The sequence below is a fragment of the Ostrinia nubilalis genome, chromosome 28 (assembly GCF_963855985.1).
Source record: "Ostrinia nubilalis chromosome 28, ilOstNubi1.1, whole genome shotgun sequence".
Lineage (NCBI taxonomy): Eukaryota > Metazoa > Arthropoda > Insecta > Lepidoptera > Crambidae > Ostrinia > Ostrinia nubilalis.
Genome location: NC_087115.1, coordinates 1,776,423 through 1,796,994, shown reverse-complemented (window position 1 = coordinate 1,796,994; position 20,572 = coordinate 1,776,423). Strand labels below are relative to the sequence as shown.

At 42.1% G+C, this 20,572-nt stretch overlaps 1 protein-coding gene across 1 annotated transcript; it reads left to right on the top strand.

Annotated features, from left to right (window-relative positions):
• The first annotated feature begins 529 nt into the window (after positions 1–529).
• On the top strand, positions 530–15,591 carry LOC135085359 (translational regulator orb2). Its single transcript, XM_063980149.1, has 7 exons — positions 530–651; positions 6,683–6,795; positions 7,776–7,986; positions 10,341–10,426; positions 11,042–11,143; positions 13,199–13,303; positions 15,449–15,591. Exons 1-7 carry the CDS (start codon positions 531–533, stop codon positions 15,563–15,565), a joined length of 855 nt encoding a protein of 284 aa, XP_063836219.1. The 5' UTR covers position 530; the 3' UTR covers positions 15,566–15,591.
• The last annotated feature ends 4,981 nt before the right edge of the window (positions 15,592–20,572 follow it).

Below are 20,572 nucleotides of genomic sequence, written 5' to 3'. Positions count from 1 at the left end.
AGGAGAGTATTCATCGGTTCCCGTTCCGCTCTGTTTCACTCTACTACTAACAGCACTCTCGTTTCCTCGCGCCTCATCTCTGCCTTGATGGGAAACGGGCCTTAGACAGCGACCTCCTGTAAACGCAGCTGACATCATCATGATGCTTAGGTACTATGCAAATGTACCAACTGTTTGTGGCTGGTCAAGTACGACCCTCTGTAATGATCAAAATCCTCCCTTTAAATAAGTAGGGTCGTGGTGCTCCTGCTCTGTTAACGTTTTATGCCGCAATTCCCTCTTTTGCATCTAGTAATCAGAGGGCCCTATAGTGCATACTATAGTTCGGTCGCCGAGCACGTAGAATTTCGTGCAATGACCTCAAGCTACCCATCCTTACCGCTCGCGCGTATTTAAATTGCTGCTGCGCTCGCACACTCACTGCTGCCGTCCATCGCACAGTCGCGACAGCAATATAATTACGCGCGAGCGATAAGGACCAGACCAGACTTTAAATGACCTGATGATGTTGCTTCATTGCAGGTCTCTCGATGTGCGTGAGTGCACTCGGGTCGCCGGCGCGGTCGTCGCCGGTCTCCGCCGGATCGGAGCACGGCGAGCGGTTCAGCCGGAAAGTGTTTGTCGGCGGGCTGCCGCCGGACATTGATGAAGGTAGGTTTAACCATAGTCTAAAGGCTTCCACAGACCCAACGCGGGTCAGAAGCAGTGCGGGTCAGTTGCAGCGCGGCAATAAGCACACTAGTTGCAACGCGAAAATTAAAAAAATACAATATTCGTCAACCGCTTCGAAAATTATCGAAATACTTGATCGAAAACAGATTGAAATTGGACAGTTTTCGGACGGATTTGGATTGATTATGGCAATCCAGTGTAAACGAATGTAGAACGGTATCTGGCCGACTCGAGGTCCGAGGAACACTGCTTCAAACCCTGCCGAGCTGGACTGTTGCGGTGAACCCACTCGTATAAAGTCGGATTCTTTAGAAATTTCCCTATATGTAAACAAATATGGCCAACTGACATTAAAACATTTTTAATCTGTGCCCTAGTGAGGCGACAAAACCTCTCGTTAATCGCGGATTGAAATTATTGTAGTACTTACGTACCTATAGAAAGAATTTATAATGCTTTATAAAGCAATGCATTAAACAATTAGTAGTACATTCAATGAAGAAAAAATACGTTGTTGATTAAGACCCTATTTAAATCTATTTAAATGCAATCAGTAATAAAAATGATTGAATAGTTGAAATAAAATCGATTAAAATTACCGATTATTGTCTATGACTTACAGGTTACAACACTGATGTGTCAGAGACAACATGGAGATAACACATAATTTTAAACTTCAAGTCAATTTGACAAGTCTCACAAATTTTCATCGTCCACATTTTTGCTAAAATAATTTGTTTATAGATTGATTCCAAACTTGTATAATCGTGAGAATAAAGTTGGTTTCATGGGCTTGTGAAATAATGTGTATGATATTATGAACACGTAAGTGATTATGGTGTAATTGTGTGCAGAAGTGTTTGTTTACATTTAAGGAAATTTCTAAAGAATTTAGGTATAGATCGTTTCATCCACGAAGACGCGCCCCACCATTCTTCCGCTAATGTTCGAGTGTTATCGGTACACGCTAAATCACCCATGAAGCACACGCACACTACAATAATGCCGCTCGGATTGCTCGGATCAAAGCCCGCACCCCGCGCGAAATCGACAAAAAATTGGAGGAGGCAAACGAGCAGACGGATCACCTGTCGCCCATAGACACCCGCAGACCCAGGGGCGTTACAGGTGCGTTGCCGGCCTTTAAGGTGAAGATACGCTCTCCTCTTGAAAGCTTGCAGGTCGTATCCGTCCGGAAACACCGCAGACTTCGTGGATGAAACGATCAACACAAAATAGGCTTAGTACGAATAGTTAAAAAATACGAAAGCGTGCTCGTTCGAACCTTGTCATCAGATCATCACTTACCTAAAGCGAGTCACATCTTGTAGAACATGTCGTAAGTGCCCTACATCAGGGGTGGCCAACCGGTCGATCGCGACTATTAGTCCAGTCTATCGTGGCAAGGCAAAAAATACTACATGATTGTGTAGTAAACTATGCTGTTTCATTTAAGATTTCAAGAAGTATGTAAGTGGTAGATCGCCCAGGGTTTCGTTAGTAAACAGAGTTGGTCTTATGTCTAATCAAGTTGGCTACCCCTGCCCTACATTGTTAAATGGATACGCAACCAAACACTATTGCGACCTGGACACTGCGTAGAGCTGTCCACGCTCTATCTAGGTCAATAAGGGGCCGTCCGGGCACGGCGGTCCGTTGTGTGTTCGCTTACAATCTGCTACCACACGTAGATCCTTGTTTTTCACCCGTATTTTGTGCTTGAAAACCTACTACGTACCTAACACTCATTAGACATGCTGTCCTCGCTTAACAAAGTAGAGTATTATTTACATTTCATCAAAGATAAGAGAGTACAATGATGATGAATGATGATGACAAATTCGTGATAGTTAAAAAACTAATTTTCTTTTTGCAAGTAGGCTTTTAAAAAGCACTTACACGTCACTGCTATACTGCTTCGGGATTAACACTACCACTGCTTCGGGACAATAAATGGGCCAGTGCTGAGAAGAAACAGCGCAAGAAACTCGGTCACTATTGTCAACCTCTTTTTGAAAGGTTTACAGTCTTTAAAATATACATGAAAATTGCTTCACAGAGCAAAGTAGCTCTATAGTAGGTAGCTAAATAAAAAAACGTCACAGTGAAGCGATTTCAGAAATAAAAAATAATACAATTTGTCTTTATTAGACACATGAGAAGTCGCTTCCTAACTCCCCTACCTTTACCCCTTAACTTCGAACTCCTATGTTCTCCTGATTAATTTCGTTGCGGCTCCAATGACAGAGTAATTTTCTCCCGGGACAAAATTGGCCTTCACTGGTTGGGTTTGGCGGTCAAGCTGTAGATTCTAGCTACACAGGAGTTGCAGCGGTGGGAACGAGAAGTGGGAATAGTCCCGTTTCCATCGTACAAATTAATATTTACTTATCGCGCCTGTCAGTCTGCTAGCCACACAATTTATCTCAGTGATCCTGAAGATTACGTATTTAGGTCAAAGGCTCGATGTAGACATAGCATCAAGAGAACAGTAAGGCTGTGTTTCCTGAAAATTTTAATTCTCTTTTTGTTATGGCAAACGATCTTGACCAAGGTTTTTTCCAATGACTTAAGTATATGTATAATAGGCATTACCTTTTCACATTTTGATTTTGGTTTAAGGATAGTAATTGGATTCAGCCCTATGTAGTCAGTTTTCTGACTACACCATTTTTTGGCTTAAAGCAATATTTTTTTGATATAGACTATCGACAACGACAATGTGTCTATGGCATTTTGAGGACCATAGAGTTTGCTGTCAGCGAACAATATGCGAATTAAAATTTTGGGAAAAAATCGTAAGCACCTCTAGGCCAAAAAAGTCCCATAAAACAGTCTGGGGAGAGCTCTCGGGAACCTTAGCAAATTTAATTTGTCACAGACGTGATTCCGTGATCTGCTTGCCACAGACGTGACGTGATCTGTGCCCCTTGGGGAACTGCATGCGTTGTTCTGCAATAAAAAGTGGCTTGGAAGGCACATTATTTCCCTAGGGTAGTTTGTTGTGACAATAAAAATTTAGCAGAACAGTTCTTAGGCCTGTATGATGTAGATTTTACACTCGATACAGATTTATAACAATAGTCAGTTTCTTATTTCCTAGACAATATCTCAGATAAAGTATAATGACAGCTTCATAAACGTCTCCATCTTATCTCAAACGGGCTGGCTGCTCTCCCCGGCCTCTGGTGGCCTAGTTACACTCCCGAGGCTCCTACAATGTCTGGTTTTATCTACCCTGGGGCGGAGGCAGCATTGTTTTAAAATAAGTCCCGGATAGTGACGTCACTGTCAGCGCGTCAGAGCTTTCCGCCGGGAACTGGGTAGATGTAGGTCAGATGATTGGTTTGTAATGAAGAAAAGCGAGTTTAATAGTAAGGGGCTGGTATTCAGTTATTACGTAGTACGTACGCTATCACAGGAAATAATGACGCCCGTATTCACAAACGATGCTTGCTTAAGTGAAGCAGCAAATTGAACGCACAGCGTTGAAGAGCTCTGTGATTTGTTCGTGTGTTACCCTGTGCGTCCACGCGCACTGTGAGACCTCATAGTAATGTTTGTGAATACGGGCTTAAGCTGAATATAGTCCAACGACTCTGAAACGTCAAGTGGCGGAAATCAAAAACTAAACCCAGTATGATTGTAACGCCGTCCTGTAAATGTCGCTGTATGATTGTCCAACGTGGCAAAAATCGGAACTTCCAACTTCGGCCTGATCATCACTTACCATCAGTCAAGCGAAAGGTCACTGACTGACTCATCTCACTCAATCATCACGAAATCTCAAATTACAAGTGCTAGGAGTCTCAAATTTTGCATGGTGGTTCCATTTCGAACGTAGGTGCTCACTAAGAATGGATTTTACGAAACTCCACCCCTAAGGGGGTAAAACGGGATCCACGCGTACGAAGTCGCACGCGGCCGCTAGATATTAATGTTCCTTCAAAAAAGTACTACATAATTTATATGAAACCTACTTTAACTGCGTCACGCGTCATGGGAATAAGCGTATGCATGGAAGGTCACATTTAATATTAATACAGGTCAATTACGTTCAGCAATGTAGTACAATCTATAACAGTAGTAGTATATTCCTTAACGTTCCCACTGCAACTCCTGTGTAGCCAGGATCTACAGCTTGACCGCCAATAACCCAACCAGTGAAGGTTGAATAGTCCTTGGGGATTATTGTCTTGGTTCCTGAAACTTTGAATTATTTCCCACCTCTCGTTCCCACTGCAACTCCTGTGTAGCCAGGATCTACAGTTTGACCGCTTATAACCCAATCAGTGAAGGTTGAGTAGTCCCAGGGATTCCTGTTTTAACGCGAAACGAGTTTAGGAGGTAATCGAAGTATAATGGCATCGATTTTCTTCCATTTACGGAACTATTTCCAACCTCTCGTTCCCACTGCAACTCCTATGTAGCCAGGATCTACAGCTGGACCGCCAATAAAAACCCAGCCGTGTGAAGGTCAAGTTGGTCGCTGGGAATAGTGAACTGTCAGTGTAAACTGATTTTCTTCCATTAAGAGTAGGGTAGCAAATAAATCAAACACCTCTAGCTTTCCTCCTAATTAATTTTGTTGAAAGGCCAATTACTTGCCTTCAATGGTTGTGTTATTGGGGGTCCAGCTGTAGATCCTGGTTAAACAGGAGTTGGAGCGGTGGGAACGAGAGGTGGGAATAGTCCCGTTGTTCTTCTCTATTACTCTCTAAAATGAAATTCTTGTGCAAGCCTACTGCATTCCCATATTATAAAACCAATGCATTGTCTGTTTGTTCCCCGTTGCCTAGCAACTGCAAGGCTTTCAAACTAATTATTGGCATCGCTAATTTAGTAATTTACCTATTTTCAAAAGAAGGTTAACTATTATTTGATGCTTCTATGCCGAATGCCGATCAATTTCCTTGAGCATTCAAGGTTTTTTTAATGAATTAATTATTTAGATATTATTGTTACTTGAATCGATAAAGTGACACGGAAAATAACTAAGAAAAGGCAATTCTTTCCTACTTTCTGTCTAAACTACAAAGTACTTCTACTTTGTCTAAGCACTGCCTAAAACTAAATATTGCTCCCGTTCTCTCAACTAAAAAGATCTTCAAATGTCTGAACAGATCTTAACAGGTCATCTTTCAAACAAAAAACGCATCAAAATCTGAATAGTCAGATTTTGATGCGTTTAGGCGCTATGATGCCATAGACAAACATAGATAATGACTGTTCAAAACTGACTACTTTCCTAACACTAAAACCTTTTCTAAGGGTTGAGATTTCACCCCACATATTAGTTTGTTTTTCGAAAACATTAAATGTAGAAAACGCCCCTAAATTGTCAGGTCGATTCCCTAACAGATTGTATTTATGGAAATATGGTCACACCCTTTAGCAATTCTGTGGGCTATATCGGTCACTTTGGTTTTCCTACGATTCTCCTTTCTAATTCGATTAGATACGCAGGGAAACTCCGAGCATAACCCGCGCCGTCGCCCCTTGGGTGAACTAAAGCCTTCTTATGAGGCCCATAGTAAGCGACCACGTCTCAGATCCATATACCATTACTTCTTCTTCTTGCCGTGTCGACAAGAAACCTACACAGCGTCGGCCCAAAACTCCGGCACAAGAATGGCGTTGTCAGTATCTTCCTGCGTGCAGTTGTTTGGGCATGCAGGGCACGACATCATGTGCTTCGTCGACCGGGGAACAAACCCACACTTTCACTCCAAGTTTGAGCCATCCAAGAATCCCCACCTGAACAGATTGTCCTTACTACGGCCGACCTGCGTCCCAAGTCTATTACTATACTGACTCATCATGACGATCTAGTGAAGGTCGCGGGAACCTGGATGCGGGAAACGTAGGACCGGTCGTCATGGAAATCCTTGGGGGAGGCCTTTGTCCAGCTGTGGACGTCATTTGGCTGAAACGAACGAACCCTTTAGATTGACCATCGCATCATTTGACCACTGGACCATTTGTTGATTGATTTTGTACCTTGTTCCAGACGAGATAACGTCGTCATTCCGGCGCTTCGGCCCGCTGGTGGTGGACTGGCCACACAAAGCGGAGAGTAAGAGCTACTTCCCGCCGAAGGGCTACGCGTTTCTACTCTTTCAGGTAAATACTATCGTTTTTTAAGACTTAAACTCTGATACTTTGCCTCCATCTCTGTGGTCTAGTGATAAGGCCCGGTTTCCAACAAGGTTGACCAGAGCTGTGCCAGAGCGGAGCGGAGAAGTGTTGGGCGGATGATTTCTATAGAATTTGACAGCAATAGCGGCGCGGAGAAAAGTGGAAATAATGAAATCTGAATGGTTATTCAAAACACTATTCCGCTCCGCTCTGCTCCGCCTTGGTGGAAAGGGCCTAAGACAACCTGCTTCAAATCCAGAGGACCCGGGTTCAATTCCCAGTGGAGGAAAAATCTTCTGTTTGGTGTGGTTAGTAGTGCAAGTCCGCCTGGCTAGCTACCACCATCTTACTTAAGTCTGTCGCAACAATGTTAACATCATAACATTGTATTCTGTCAGATGGAGGTAAGACAGCCAGTTCCTTTGCCGGTTTCCTTTGGCCTGATCGTCAATTTTTATCAAGTGACATGCAGGAAAAGAACTTCCTCAATGTGGATAAAGAAAAGAAGACTTAGAGCTAGAGAATGTTCTGACATAGCACTGCAAGCACTGCTCAGTACTCTTTTCTTCTTTTTATCCACAACGAGGAAGCTCTTGGCCTGTATCTCGCCTGATGGTAAGTGATGATCAGGCCGAAGATGGAAGCGAGCTTTACCCGGAATCCTAAACCACGGAGGAACTGGCTATCTTACCTCTTACTGCCGGAACACAACAATGCTGTTCAGCATTGTTGTTTTGGCGACAGACTTAGGTAAGATGGTGGTAGCTAGCCAGGCGGACTTAGAACAAGCCCTACCACCAATGAAACCGAACAGAAAAATCTGCCCCCACTGGGAATCAAACCCGGGACCTCTGCGTCTGAAGCAGGTGGTCTTACCACTAGACCACAAAGGCGGTTACTCTAGTAGTGATTGCAGCGCTATATCGGAACATACCCCTGATAAATCCAATCAATATCAATTCCAGGATGAGAGCTCCGTAGCGGCGCTGATGGAAGCCTGCATAACCGACGAGGACAAGCTCTATCTGTGCGTGTCGTCGCCCACGATCCGCGACAAGCCGGTGCAGATCCGGCCGTGGAAGCTGGCGGACGCGGACTTCGTGCTGGACGCCAGCATGCCGCTCGACCCGCGCAAGACCGTCTTCGTGGGCGGCGTGCCGCGCCCGCTGAAAGCTGGTGAGTGTCCCTTAACCTAGGTGACCCTTAGCAACAGCTTAGGTGATGGAAAATGGGCAGTAGATACAAGGAATTCCAGCAGAACACTGTCAAGGCTCTTGAGAGTAAGCCAAAGCCGCTCCCATCTCTACAACGACACATCAAGAATCTTCCCTTTTAAGAAACTTAAGACTAGCAAGTGTCCCTTAAGGACAGCCTAGCCTAAGTAGCAGACAGCTCAAGGTGGAGTGTCTTATCTAGAAGACGCAAGAAGTTCCATCTGAAGACTGTTGCTCAAGCTTGGAAGTTTCCCTTAGAAACAGCCTTATTCTTCTCAATGGAGACAAGCGAGTCTCTCACTTGGGGCTGGTCAAAGCCGCTCCCACCTCTACAACGACGCATCGAGACACTTCCCTTCTATGGAGCTCAAGGCGAGTGTCTCTTAGCGACAGCCTAGGTGCCAGACTACTATATTCTGGAGACGGAGCTGAAGAGACCAAAAGACACAAGAAGTTCTGTTAGAAGACTGCAAGAATGTGAAAAGACCACAATGGTCTCGGGAACTTGGTCTACCTGTGCGTGTCGTCGCCCACCATCCGCGACAAGCCGGTGCAGATCCGGCCGTGGAAGCTGGCGGACGCGGACTTCGTGCTGGACGCCAGCATGCCGCTCGACCCGCGCAAGACCGTCTTCGTGGGCGGCGTGCCGCGCCCGCTGAAAGCTGGTGAGTGTCCCTTAAAGACAGCCTAGGTTCTGGAGTATTCAAGACTGCTGGAGTGTCCTTTAGCAACAGCCTAGAACTCAGATCGCTCAAGGCCCCTGAAATATCCCTTTGTGACAATCTTAGATAGGTGATGGATAAAATGGAGGCAGCAGAAGACCGAAGACTGTCACTCAAGCTTGGAAATTCCCCTTAGAAACAGCCTTCTGGTGAGTGATCCTTAAAGACAGCCTAGGTCCTGGAGTGTCCCTAAGGAACAGCCTATAAGCCAGACCACTCAAGGCCCCTGGAGAGTGTCCCTTAGCAACATATCGTCGGGAGACTGACGTTCAAGCCTCGTGAGTCTCTAGCTTAAGGCTGACGAGTGTTCCTTAGCAACAGCCAAGAGACAGTACGCTCATGGCTAGCAAGTGTCCCTTAGCAACAGCCTAGCCAAAATGCCAGACAGTTCAAGGCTGGTGGAGTTTTTAGAAGATGCAAAAAGTTCCGTCTGAAGACTGTCACTCAAACCTCATGAGTTTCATTCAACAGAAATATTGGAAAAAACAAAGAAGAACCTAAGAGAACTGGTCGCTTTACAGAAGAACAGGCTCCAAGTCGCTAATGAATGATCTGTTGCTGAAATATCACACTAAGATCAAGTCAAAAACTTGACTAGATACCTCGAAAGACTGCAAGAATGTGAAAAGACCACAATGGTCTCGGGAACTTGGTCTACCTGTGCATGTCGTCGCCCACCATCCGCGACAAGCCGGTGCAGATCCGGCCGTGGAAGCTGGCGGACGCGGACTTCGTGCTGGACGCCAGCATGCCGCTCGACCCGCGCAAGACCGTCTTCGTGGGCGGCGTGCCGCGCCCGCTGAAAGCTGGTAAGTGGCCCTTAGTGAGAGTCCAGGTCTTAAGACTCCTTCCAAGGTCGTGGAGAGTCTAGAAGATACAAGAATCTCTGTCAGAAGACTGCCTGGCTTTGTGGCGGCGTGACATCCCCGCTCAAGGCTGGTGAGAGTCTCTTAAAAGGAAACAGCGTGGGTGACAGAATGTTAGAGACAACTGGAGTACCTATCCCTTAGCAACATATAGTCGGAAGACTGTCCATCAAGCATCATGAGTCTCTCGCTTAAGGCAGACGAGTGATCTTTAGCAACAGCTTAGAGACAGTACGCTCATGGCTAGCAAGTGTCCCTTAGCAACAGCCTAGCCAAAATGCCAGACAGTTCAAGGCTGGTGGAAGACGCAAGAAGTTCCGTCTGAAGACTGTCGCCCAAGCCTCGTGAGTCTTATCAAGAGCTTTATTCTTCTCAATTTAGAGACGGCTGACCAAAGCAACTCCCAAGAATCTCTACAATATGACGCATCCAAGTGCTTTCTGCAAACTCCCGCGAGATCCTAATTGGAAAAGATGGAATCCAGGAGAGAATTAATGTTCATCGGAAGAGTGGCGCTCAAAATTCTGGCTGCCTTCGTCTTTTTTAGAAAAATTGAAAAGAACCAAAAGAACTGTTCGAAGAAACAGGAGAAAATAGATTTAGATTTTCTTTTTTCTTTTTATGGTTTTGATATTTTGTGTGCCAAACAAGTATTTATTTCCATTTTTTTTGCTGACTTACGTAATACAATACAACTGAAGACTCAACCACTATTTCCCGTTTTCCAGTGGAGCTGGCGATGATAATGGACCGGCTGTACGGCGGCGTGTGCTATGCTGGCATCGACACCGACCCCGAGCTCAAGTATCCTAAGGTATTCTTGATTTTCTTCTACTATCATTTTGAGGTCTACCGCCCGTATTCACAAACGATTATTGCTTAAGTGAAGCAGCAAATCGAATGCACAGCGTTGAATAGCGCTCTGTGATTGGTTCGTGTGTCACTCTGTGCGTCCACGTGTACCTACTGTGAGACATAGTAATGTTTGTGAATACGAGCGTGCGACTGCCAGTCTTGAGTTTGTTTTACTTACTTTATAAAATCTTCATCTATCTGTAACATACTAAAACTGCACTGAATACAATGGTTGTGTTTTGTGCATCATTCACTACTGCAGTATCATAATTTCGGGCAAAGGGTGTACCTAGCATCTAAGCCAGTGGAGTACAGTCTGGCCCAGGATATTTTAGGCAGAATTTTGACCTTGAAGGACTTTTGGAACTGTTTCCCTCCCCAAAGGCCTCCCGCGCACTAAGCAGCCTGGCTGTGGCTACGAATCCGGTTTATTATGAACATTCTCTTGGCTGCCTAATACACCCTCATAAGTTTGACTGACTGCCGCAGCCAGGCTTCGGTACTACACCCATGAATTTGGTTTAATTGTCATGTTAAGAAAAATCTTATGAATTATGTATGATTTGTTTCACAGGGCGCGGGCCGCGTGGCGTTCTCGAACCAGCAGTCTTACATCGCGGCCATTTCTGCGCGCTTCGTCCAGTTGCAACACGGCGACATCGACAAGCGTGTTGAGGTAAGTTTCACTAGTCGACTTGTGGGACTTTTGATTGGAAATTTTTGTTTTATTGTTTGTTATTTTCATTCTTCGCCAAAATTATTTACGTAACTTATTCCGACTCAGTTTATTCAAATTAGAATGATTTATTCAATAGTGAAACAAATTTCGTATTTGAACAAACTATTCAAAGAACAAACTATTCGAACTTGAATAAACTATCCGAATATGAATAAACTATTCGTATTTGAAGTACTTATTCTAATTTGAACACACTATTCGTATTTAAACTACTTATTCTATTTGAACAAACCATTCCAATTTTAATAAACTATTTGAATTCGAACAGACTATCCATAAATTAATAAACTGTTTACATTTGAATAGTATGAACGAACTTATTGAATATGAATAAAGGATGATGGGCACTTTTCTATGGAATCTGGGCGTAAAACCAACAGAAATGTAACTACTATTATTTGTTACGACTTAATATCAGAAATATATTTTCATATAAATAACTACCAAAAACTCCCGGGTTTGCTTGGAAATTGACATAATGTGTAATAGTAATAGGTGCTTTATTGCGCAAACAAAAAATATTATTAATTAATATACTTAATATCTACTTACATTTTAAATACATTAAGTTATTTATCCATTATTATGTCCAACAGTTCAGGAGTGGGGCCAACAAATGGTATATTAACCACGTTCTACATTATAAGCGTAGGACCATACCTAAGTACCATTTAGAGAAATGACATGAACACAGTCATGTTTCAATGGGATTTCTACCAGTTAAGTTATAGTGTTGTCGCATAATCGATCACGGATCGATTATTAATCAATATTGCCAAATAACGATTTATCGATTAACAATTCGATTAATCGATTTTATTGATTACCATCATTACTATCATTTGATTGTTAATTCAATCAGGCCTGTTCATCTCCGCGAGTTTACATCGAAAACAAAACACGCACGATGGCCCACCTACAGGATACTATTCGACAAGGCCTCACATACGAGCGAACATTGACTCACGCACGCGTATTCTTGTGTATGATGGAAGAAAATAAAGAAAATGGTGTACTAAATACTGTGCACTATTTAACTGCCTAAATAATAATAAAAACACTGTACTTTTTTAAGTTGCCTCAAGGCACTGAGAGTTAAATAAGTAGTTAATATTATTCATGATAATTCATGCTAAGTCATGTATTTCCTCCGCCATTTTCCGCAGTTTGGAACCTCGCGTCACATCATTTTACCGAAGTCAGCCCTATAGCTTCGGCGCAGTGCCGATCACTGACGTTTGTCAACAAAATGGTGCTTGACTCTTGAGACAGGCTAAATTACACCATATTTTTAATGACATTGAGCATACATTTTTTTAATACCTTCGCGAAGTAAAACTTCTGTACGTAGTACTTATTATTATTCTGTGATTCAATTCCTTATTTTCAGCAATATAATCGATTATTGCAATCGAATAATCGATTATGATTTATTCGGTATACATAGTTACTAAATCGATAGAATCGATAGTAAGATATGATACAATACTCTCAATCTCAATATGATCAACAAAAGCAATCTAATTGACCTAATACTATTTTTATTACCTAATGTGATGTGAAAAACTATGGAAACTTTGCATATTCAAAGACCTCTATCTCCGTATCCCCGCGTATTTCAGGATTGTTGTCATACTATGAAATGAAGTAGATACTAGTATTAAGCTTTAATTTAGTATACTTTTTGTTTCTGTTGGTTTAACGCCCAATATGCCCATCATCCTTTATTCTAGTAAATTAATTGGATTTGAATAAACTTTACTAAGTATGAATAAACTTTTTGAAATTCACTAAAAATTGTGTTACTATTTCTTATTTTTTAAATTTGCAACTGTCCACATTGCATGCCGTGGCAGCCTTTAACTAAGACAACACTTAGTTCTAAGTACTTTTAGCTCTAGTAATTCCATGTATGCGTGTTCGACTTGTTGGTTGTCCTAATAAATAAAATAAATAAATTCGTGGTGAACTTCATTATGATGTTGATGGCAGGTGAAGCCGTACGTGCTGGACGACCAGATGTGCGATGAGTGTGCGGGCGCGCGCTGCGGTTCTAAGTTCGCGCCATTCTTCTGTGCGAACGTCACCTGCCTCCAGGTGAGAGGATTATTTACTTTTACAGGACTTTTCCCGCCTCTCGTTCCCACCGCTGCAACCAGGATCTACAGCTGTTTTTTCAACACTTCCTAGCAGAACTAACCCCTTGCCATACACCTATCGTTCCCTTTACAGGACTGTTCCTACTTAAATCCTGTGTATAGTTTCCTTTTGCATTACTAGAATCCTTTTCAGCTCAGTCTCTGTGTAGCAAAGATCTACTGCTCCTCTTTGCCTTCTCTTCTTACCCTTTATGTGACGTCTAAGGTTGCTTCGCCAGCAGTTCGGAAAATCTAGACTATTCCCACCTCTCGTTTTCACCGTTGCAACTGTGAAGCCAGGATCTACAGCTTGTCCATTCTCCAACTTGACGATCATTACACACCGTAAAGAATGTCCTTCTTAGCTTCTTACTAGCTCTTGATTCCTTCCGATCACTCGTTAGCTCAGATCATAGAAAGGAATAGATATGAAGTCGCGCGTAACTACAACGAGAACTAGTGTCCCCACATTTCCCCCACCACAGCTCCCACACACACATTCAACTGTGTAAAAACAAAGCGACTGAGAGTCTACGACAACATGTGTAAAAGGCTTAAAAGTGCTGTGATTGGTTAAGGCACGTCACGCACACCTTGAAAAAAGCAATTAGAGAGAAGAAAGATCAAATGGAGTCGATAAGATATTGATACTTTAAATCCTTCGAGGCAAGACTCGAAACTGGTTTAAAAAATACTTATGTATGAAAACCTTTTAATTAATACATTATTATTGTGTTCTTTAATAATTTTTGCATAAAGGAGTCAGTTCCATTTTGTATGGACGAAAAACTCAGAATCAATTGGGACTAAAATAAATGTAGTTTCCTTATAATTCACATTTTACCCCAACCAAAGCTCAATGTCGACAAGATCACTATACTTAGTTATTATTAACTACTATTGCGCATTAACTTTTTAATTATGGCGAACTTCGTACCGCCTATGTTTATTAAAAATAATGCCTATATTAGGCTTTCAACTAGCTCTTATAGCAATTACATAGTTGACATTTACTAATCACTTCTACTATTATTATTGTTTTTGTAAAAACTTAAATCGCAAGCAACTCATGATTTTTTCATTCAAAATTAGAAAATAGAAAATAATAATTTACTTCTATTTATCGATAATAGGAAACCGCATTAGAACACGAGCCCTGCACTATGTTACGACCGGCACATGCGGCCGTACTGTGTATTTTCACGCGACTGTGGATATCGGAAGCAATAAAATACATTGCGCAGTAGTTAAGCATGACATAAAGTGGTTGCTAACTAAATCGTCAATGTACAACGTATTTGAATTTTTACACCACTAATTGCGATATCGCAGTAACTGTTACGGCACAGAATTCGTTCGTAAAAATGTTTAGTTTTTTTTATTAATAAGCTAAAAACCAATGGATTTGCAATACTTACATGTGGTAAATGACTCCATTGTTCCTCTAGTTCTTCGTTTCACTTGTGTTATTGCACGTAACAACGCATTATCCAAAAATATTGGAGAATTACCTCAGTACGACTGAATCGCGACTAACCTGGCTTCGCAGCCGATGTTCGTTTCTGGGCATATCGCGGAGACACGCGCCACGCCCCCGTTTCACATCTATTCCCTTCTATGATCTGAGCTCGCTATTCACTGGATACTTACCTTTTTGTTCAGAATTCATCTCTCATCCCATATTAGGTATAGTGTAAGCCTTCCAAATCCCAATTGGTGGTCCGACGATCTAGTGAAAGTCGCGGGAAGCGCCTGGATGCGCCTGGGACGGTACTTTGTAGGCATCCTTTCACCTATGGAAGGAAATAAATCTTTTACTTCAAACTCCTAATCCTGGCTACACGGGAGTTCTGGAGGTGGGAACGAGTATTGCGGATTTCTTTTACTTTGTGTATCTGCAAATCGAACTTTTTAAATAATATTACGCCCGTATTCACAAACGATGCTTGCTTACGTGAAGCACAGGGGCTGAATAGAGCTCTGTGATTGGTTCGTATGACCCTGTGCGTCAACGCGCACTGTGAGACCTCATAGTAATGTTTGTGAATACCGGCGTTAATCAGTGTTTTAAGCATCCTCTCAAATCCCCTTTTCTCCATTTCAGTACTATTGCGAGCACTGCTGGGCGACCATTCACTCGCGACCGGGCCGCGAGTTCCACAAGCCGCTCGTCAAGGAAGGCGCCGACCGCCCGCGCGCGGTGCCCTTCCGCTGGTGTTAGTGCGACGAGGTGAGGGCGCGGTGGTTGGGGGGTGGTAGGGGGGTAGTTGGGGGGTGGTAGGGGGGTAGTTGGGGGGTGGATAGTTGGGGGTTGGATAGTTGGGGGGGTGGATAGTTGGGGGGTGGATAGTTGGGGGGGTGGTTGGGGGGTGGATAGTTGGGGGGTGGATAGTTGGGGGGGTGGATAGTTGGGGGGTGGATAGTTGGGGGGGTGGTTGGGGGGTGGATAGTTGGGGGGTGGATAGTTGGGGGGGTGGATAGTTGGGGGGTGGATAGTTGGGGTGTGGATAGTTGGGGGTGGATAGTTGAGGTTAGTTCGGGGGGGATGTGGATAGATGAGGGGGCGGAAGGGGATAGTGAGGGGGAGGTGGATAGTTGATGAGCTAGGAGTGGGTAGTTTGGAGGGGGAGAGGATAGTTAGAGGGGGGTAGTTGGAGGGGGGAGAATAGTTGGAGGAGGATGAATAGTTGTGGGGGAGAATAGTGGGGGGTGAAATAGTTGAGGGGGAAAGCTGGCTAGTTGGAAGAGGAGGTGGATAGTTGAAGGGGAAAGGTGGATAGTAAAGGGGGATTTCGATAGTTGATTAGGGGCAACTGGATAGAAGGGGAAAGGAGGATAGAAGGGGAAAGATGAGGGGGGAGATAGATGAAGGGGGTGAACAGTAGGGGAGTTGGAGACGCGTTGATAGTTGAAAAGTTGTATAAGTAATATAGTTCAAACGTTTTCGGTAGTTAGAAAGTTATACGTAGTTACCACAAATACAACCAGAGTTAATAAGAATGGTGTAATCGATACGCGTCAGGAGATTGGTCGAGGGAGTTGACTACCCCCTTTTTATTACCCCCAACTACCCGACGCTGCCCGTCGCTACCCGGTAATATCGCTGCCCTCCCAAAAGACAGGTCGTGAGTTGAATTATCATTGAAAAATCACCCTCTTGTAACTTAATGTACCTTAACTTTTGGATCACTTGATCAACGCATAGCTAATTTTAAATCTAGAACAATGTTGCCAGTCGTTAACAAAAACTACCAAATTAGTAGAAATATTTATCCCTATAATGACTTGGCAACACTGTTGAATGGGTGATTTATTTCAATAATAATTCAACTCTAGTAATAAATAAAGAAATCGTACGTTGGATAGCTACGGAGTGAAAAAAAACCTAAACTAAGAAGGATCATGCAAATAATTTCCACTTAGATTGGGTTTTTCTGCTTTGGTAATAATCTGGTTACATTTTGATGGCAACATTTTGTATTTTCGAAACATTACGAGAGATTAAATGAAAGGTTTATCTCGAATTATTAGTAGTTTTCAAATTTTATCTTGTAATGGAGACTATGAAATGTTGCTGAAATGTTAAATTGTATCGCAACATTCGGACGTGACACATTCTCTGATTGATTATAGACGCATTTGCGTCTCAACCGTTAATAAAAACAATTTAATATGCAACATTATCCAATGTTTAAATGTTAAGCAAAATATTATAGAATTTCAAGTACAAGGCGTTACGGTTCGGTCGCCTTTGCCTTACGCCTTAGTGTTGCAAGTTAGAAAAAAACCTAGGGTTTTGGTAGTTTCGGCTCCGCGTACGGAGAAGGCGGCCGGACGCAAATAGAATTCGATTTAAGCAAAAATATGTATTCAAAAAAAAAAACTTAGCTAGTTGTCCGTTCGTGGGTAAGCACTATCTGGACAGTGACGCGTTTTGCGATTAGTCGCGAGGCTGTCGCGGGTCTACGCTCACTTATCGTAAGATATTATTGTAAGACATAAATGCAATGTCTGGTTTTTCAAACATAATTGTACCTGTGTAGCTAGAATGAATTTCCTGTTTCTCCCCCCCGTTGTTTTTTCCGTCGTATTTGGATATTGTTGCGGTGTTGCGATTGTTTTGGACGTCGTCCCGTCCACACTTGCGATTTGACGCTGTCGTTGATTGGGCTTGTTTCTATTTTTTTAAATAAGACAATCTACAGTGTATCATTCTTATAACACCTACTCAGATTAAAGATTAGCGTCTATCGTTGTCTCTTTCAATTTGCACAGTGTGCGAAAGAGACGTGAATATTGTGGATTGTTTTATTTGTGACGATTATATCGGGATGACTAAGCTTTTCACGTGGTTTTGTTCCTAGGCCCTCGGGCTATGTCGATTTCTTTCAGGGAGGCGGTAGGGACTGTATTTTAGTACAAACGTGTTCTAAGCGTTACCGGTCGGCTGTAGTTGTGTATTAAGGACGAAGCACACTTATCGACCCGGAAACGGATCGTAACCGTATCAACTTGAGGTGGTCAGTATTTGTATGAAATTCCATAATACACACACTTAGTCTTATCCGCACTGAAACGTAAACGCTTCGGCCTCGTGGTGGACAGCGTAAGGCGATAAGTGTTGATTTCTTTCCGGGATGATAAGTCTGCTATGACCTTTAATCTTTTTCCTATATTTTAGCGTTAAATATATTTAAAAAATAACATTTTTGTTTTGGATTTATCGCCGGGGTAGTGCAATAGAAGGTAGTTTAGTATCTATAGGGAATATATTAACCAATTATTAAAAATATTGTAAATACGATGTTCACAGTTTTTGCCTTTGCTAATATAAACACGTTATTTTAATCGTTGAGATTGTTGTGAGGTTTCTTTTGGCCCCTCCTGTTTCTTTGTACATTGATCGAACTCTGGATTCAGTCGCTACATTGGATTATTTCAACATATTTTAATCTAGGATACCTTTAGGGGAGATAATGGTTTGATCTGCAGCTCTTCTAATCCTAAATTGGACCTTAATCCATTGTAGTAACTGACATCCACCAGCTCGATCAATGTTCTCCAGAAATCGGTGGTTAGTTTTACATCGACACAGTTTTGCGAAGAACTCGCCGGTTTCTGCACGTGATTGAATACATTAGCAATAATTTAATTGTAATTGTTCTAAAGCGAGACTTGGACTAGCAATAAAACTTGCAGAAGTTGACTACTGCAAGCTGTCACTGTGTAAATCTTGCAGAAGTTGACTTACACAAGCTGTCACCACTGTGTGAATCTTGCAGAAGTTGACTTCCGCAAGCTGTCACCACTGTGTGAATCTTGCAGAAGTTGACTTCCGCGAGCTGTCACCACTGTGTAAATCTTGCAGAAGTTGACTTCCGCAAGCTGTCACCTCTGTGTGAATCTTGCGGAAGTTGACTTCCGCAAACTGTCACCATTGTGTAATGCTTGCAGAAGTTGGCTTACACAGTATTGACAGCTTGCGGAAGTCAACTTCTGCAAGTTTTATTGCAAATCTAAACCTTGCTTTTAAGTGTCGATGTGGAAACTACGCTTCTTACCTCGAGTGCATCACGTGCACACCCATTTATATGTAACACTTTTCGTATATTATGTACTTAATTGGAAAAACGTGAGTGTTACCGGATACATCGGAGTAGACACACCGTATCCCGATCGACCACGCATCATAGACTGTAGTAAAAAGACTTGCGCGAATTTTTTGATGGTTTTTTCATGATTTTGAAGCGGTTTTTTCGTGTCGTGTTTAAAATACTTTCTAAATTTAAAAGTGAGGCTAGATAGTGCCTTGTTAGGCGGATGAGTTCGGCGTACCCCTCCCGTGTGTATGACTCGGTTATTCGAATCGGTGTTTTGATCTTGTGTGACTGAATTTGCTCTCAAATTGATACAAATTGAGCTTTTTTCAGTAACGGTTGTATTTGTATTACCATCAGCGTCAAAGTGACACCCAAAGTAGCCAAAAAGTTTGCAAGACGTCTTTGTTACAGTTGGAATAAGGTTGTGTTGACAACTTTGCGGTCACTTTGGGTGTCACGAACTATTTGACGCTGACTGTACCATTATCTGTTTACAAGATTGAGCTGTTACCTTTATTGGTTACAATAATAAAAGTGACTGTAGTCATAAGAAAATTTTACATTGTAATCATACAGTTGACAGTTCTCTACAATGGTTATACAAATACGGTCCTTACTTGTTCGATTGCATTGCCAACGTTTTATATTTGACGCATTTCCAATTTGCACGCGTTTGTCTTCACATTTGAGGGACGGGATCATTTTCGGGTCGATTTCAAACCCCTGTGCAGTGAGATCTAGCGATTACCTCCTACAGACTTGTTTTAATAAGTTTTAAAGGCTTATAAACAAAATTTGGTGCTGTTTGTAACATAACACCATTGATTTGTGTTTGCGAATACTTTATACTTGTCCTAGACAGTCCTAGAGGTTGATTTCTAGATCCGAAATGACTCAAAATTTTGTTAAACTTCTCCATTTTCTTTTCTGGGGATTGCGATTGGCCCATTCAATTTTCCTAATCGATAAGTAGGTACAATTTGTAGAAGGTTTAGTAAAATTATTTGCCATACACGTTGGCGTGAATGAACTTTTCATATTAATACAATATTATGGGAAAACAATGTTCAAGTATTAACGCAATTATAATGTAGATGAAATATTTGAAAATATTTATATTTTCCTAGTGTTAGATATGATTAAATTAATGAATTTTATGGAAAGTTCATACCGCAGAGATACAGCACTCTTGGTGCGACTAACTCTTGATAGTTATAGAGAAATATTAAAATAGATTCAGTAATAGCAAATAATTATGAAGTCGCGAGTCGTGGTTTTCTCTTTTCAAAAAATAATTAGAAATTCTTAGGAAATATTTTTCACAACGCCTTGACGCTCCGTAAATACACATAAGAATCATCTCTCACTCTTGGCACCCTCAATTTTTGATCCCTTTCGTACGAGGCTAGATTTTGATTTTTATTAGTTTTCAATTTGAATTTTCGAAACGATTTTCCATTTGGTAGTTATTTTCAATCTTTTTGTGGCAACACTGTTTTTCTTACCTGTCAAGTTTTCGAAATTGCCGTTATATTTGTATCTGTTTATTTTGTTATTCGGTTTCGTTTGTAAAATTGTTTACAGTGCACCGTGGTTCTGTGCATTTGATGGTTCTTTTGTATGAAATT

What these genes read in the sequence shown, in the direction of transcription:
- LOC135085359 (XM_063980149.1), top strand. Translation starts at nt 531, where the DNA reads ATGTGCGTGAGTGCACTCGGGTCGCCGGCGCGGTCGTCGCCGGTCTCC. An exon ending in GCCGCCGGACATTGATGAAG is followed by an intron (nt 652 to 6,682) that starts GTAGGTTTAACC and finishes ACCTTGTTCCAG; the next exon opens with ACGAGATAACGTCGTCATTC. An exon ending in GCCGCGCCCGCTGAAAGCTG is followed by an intron (nt 7,987 to 10,340) that starts GTGAGTGTCCCT and finishes CCCGTTTTCCAG; the next exon opens with TGGAGCTGGCGATGATAATG.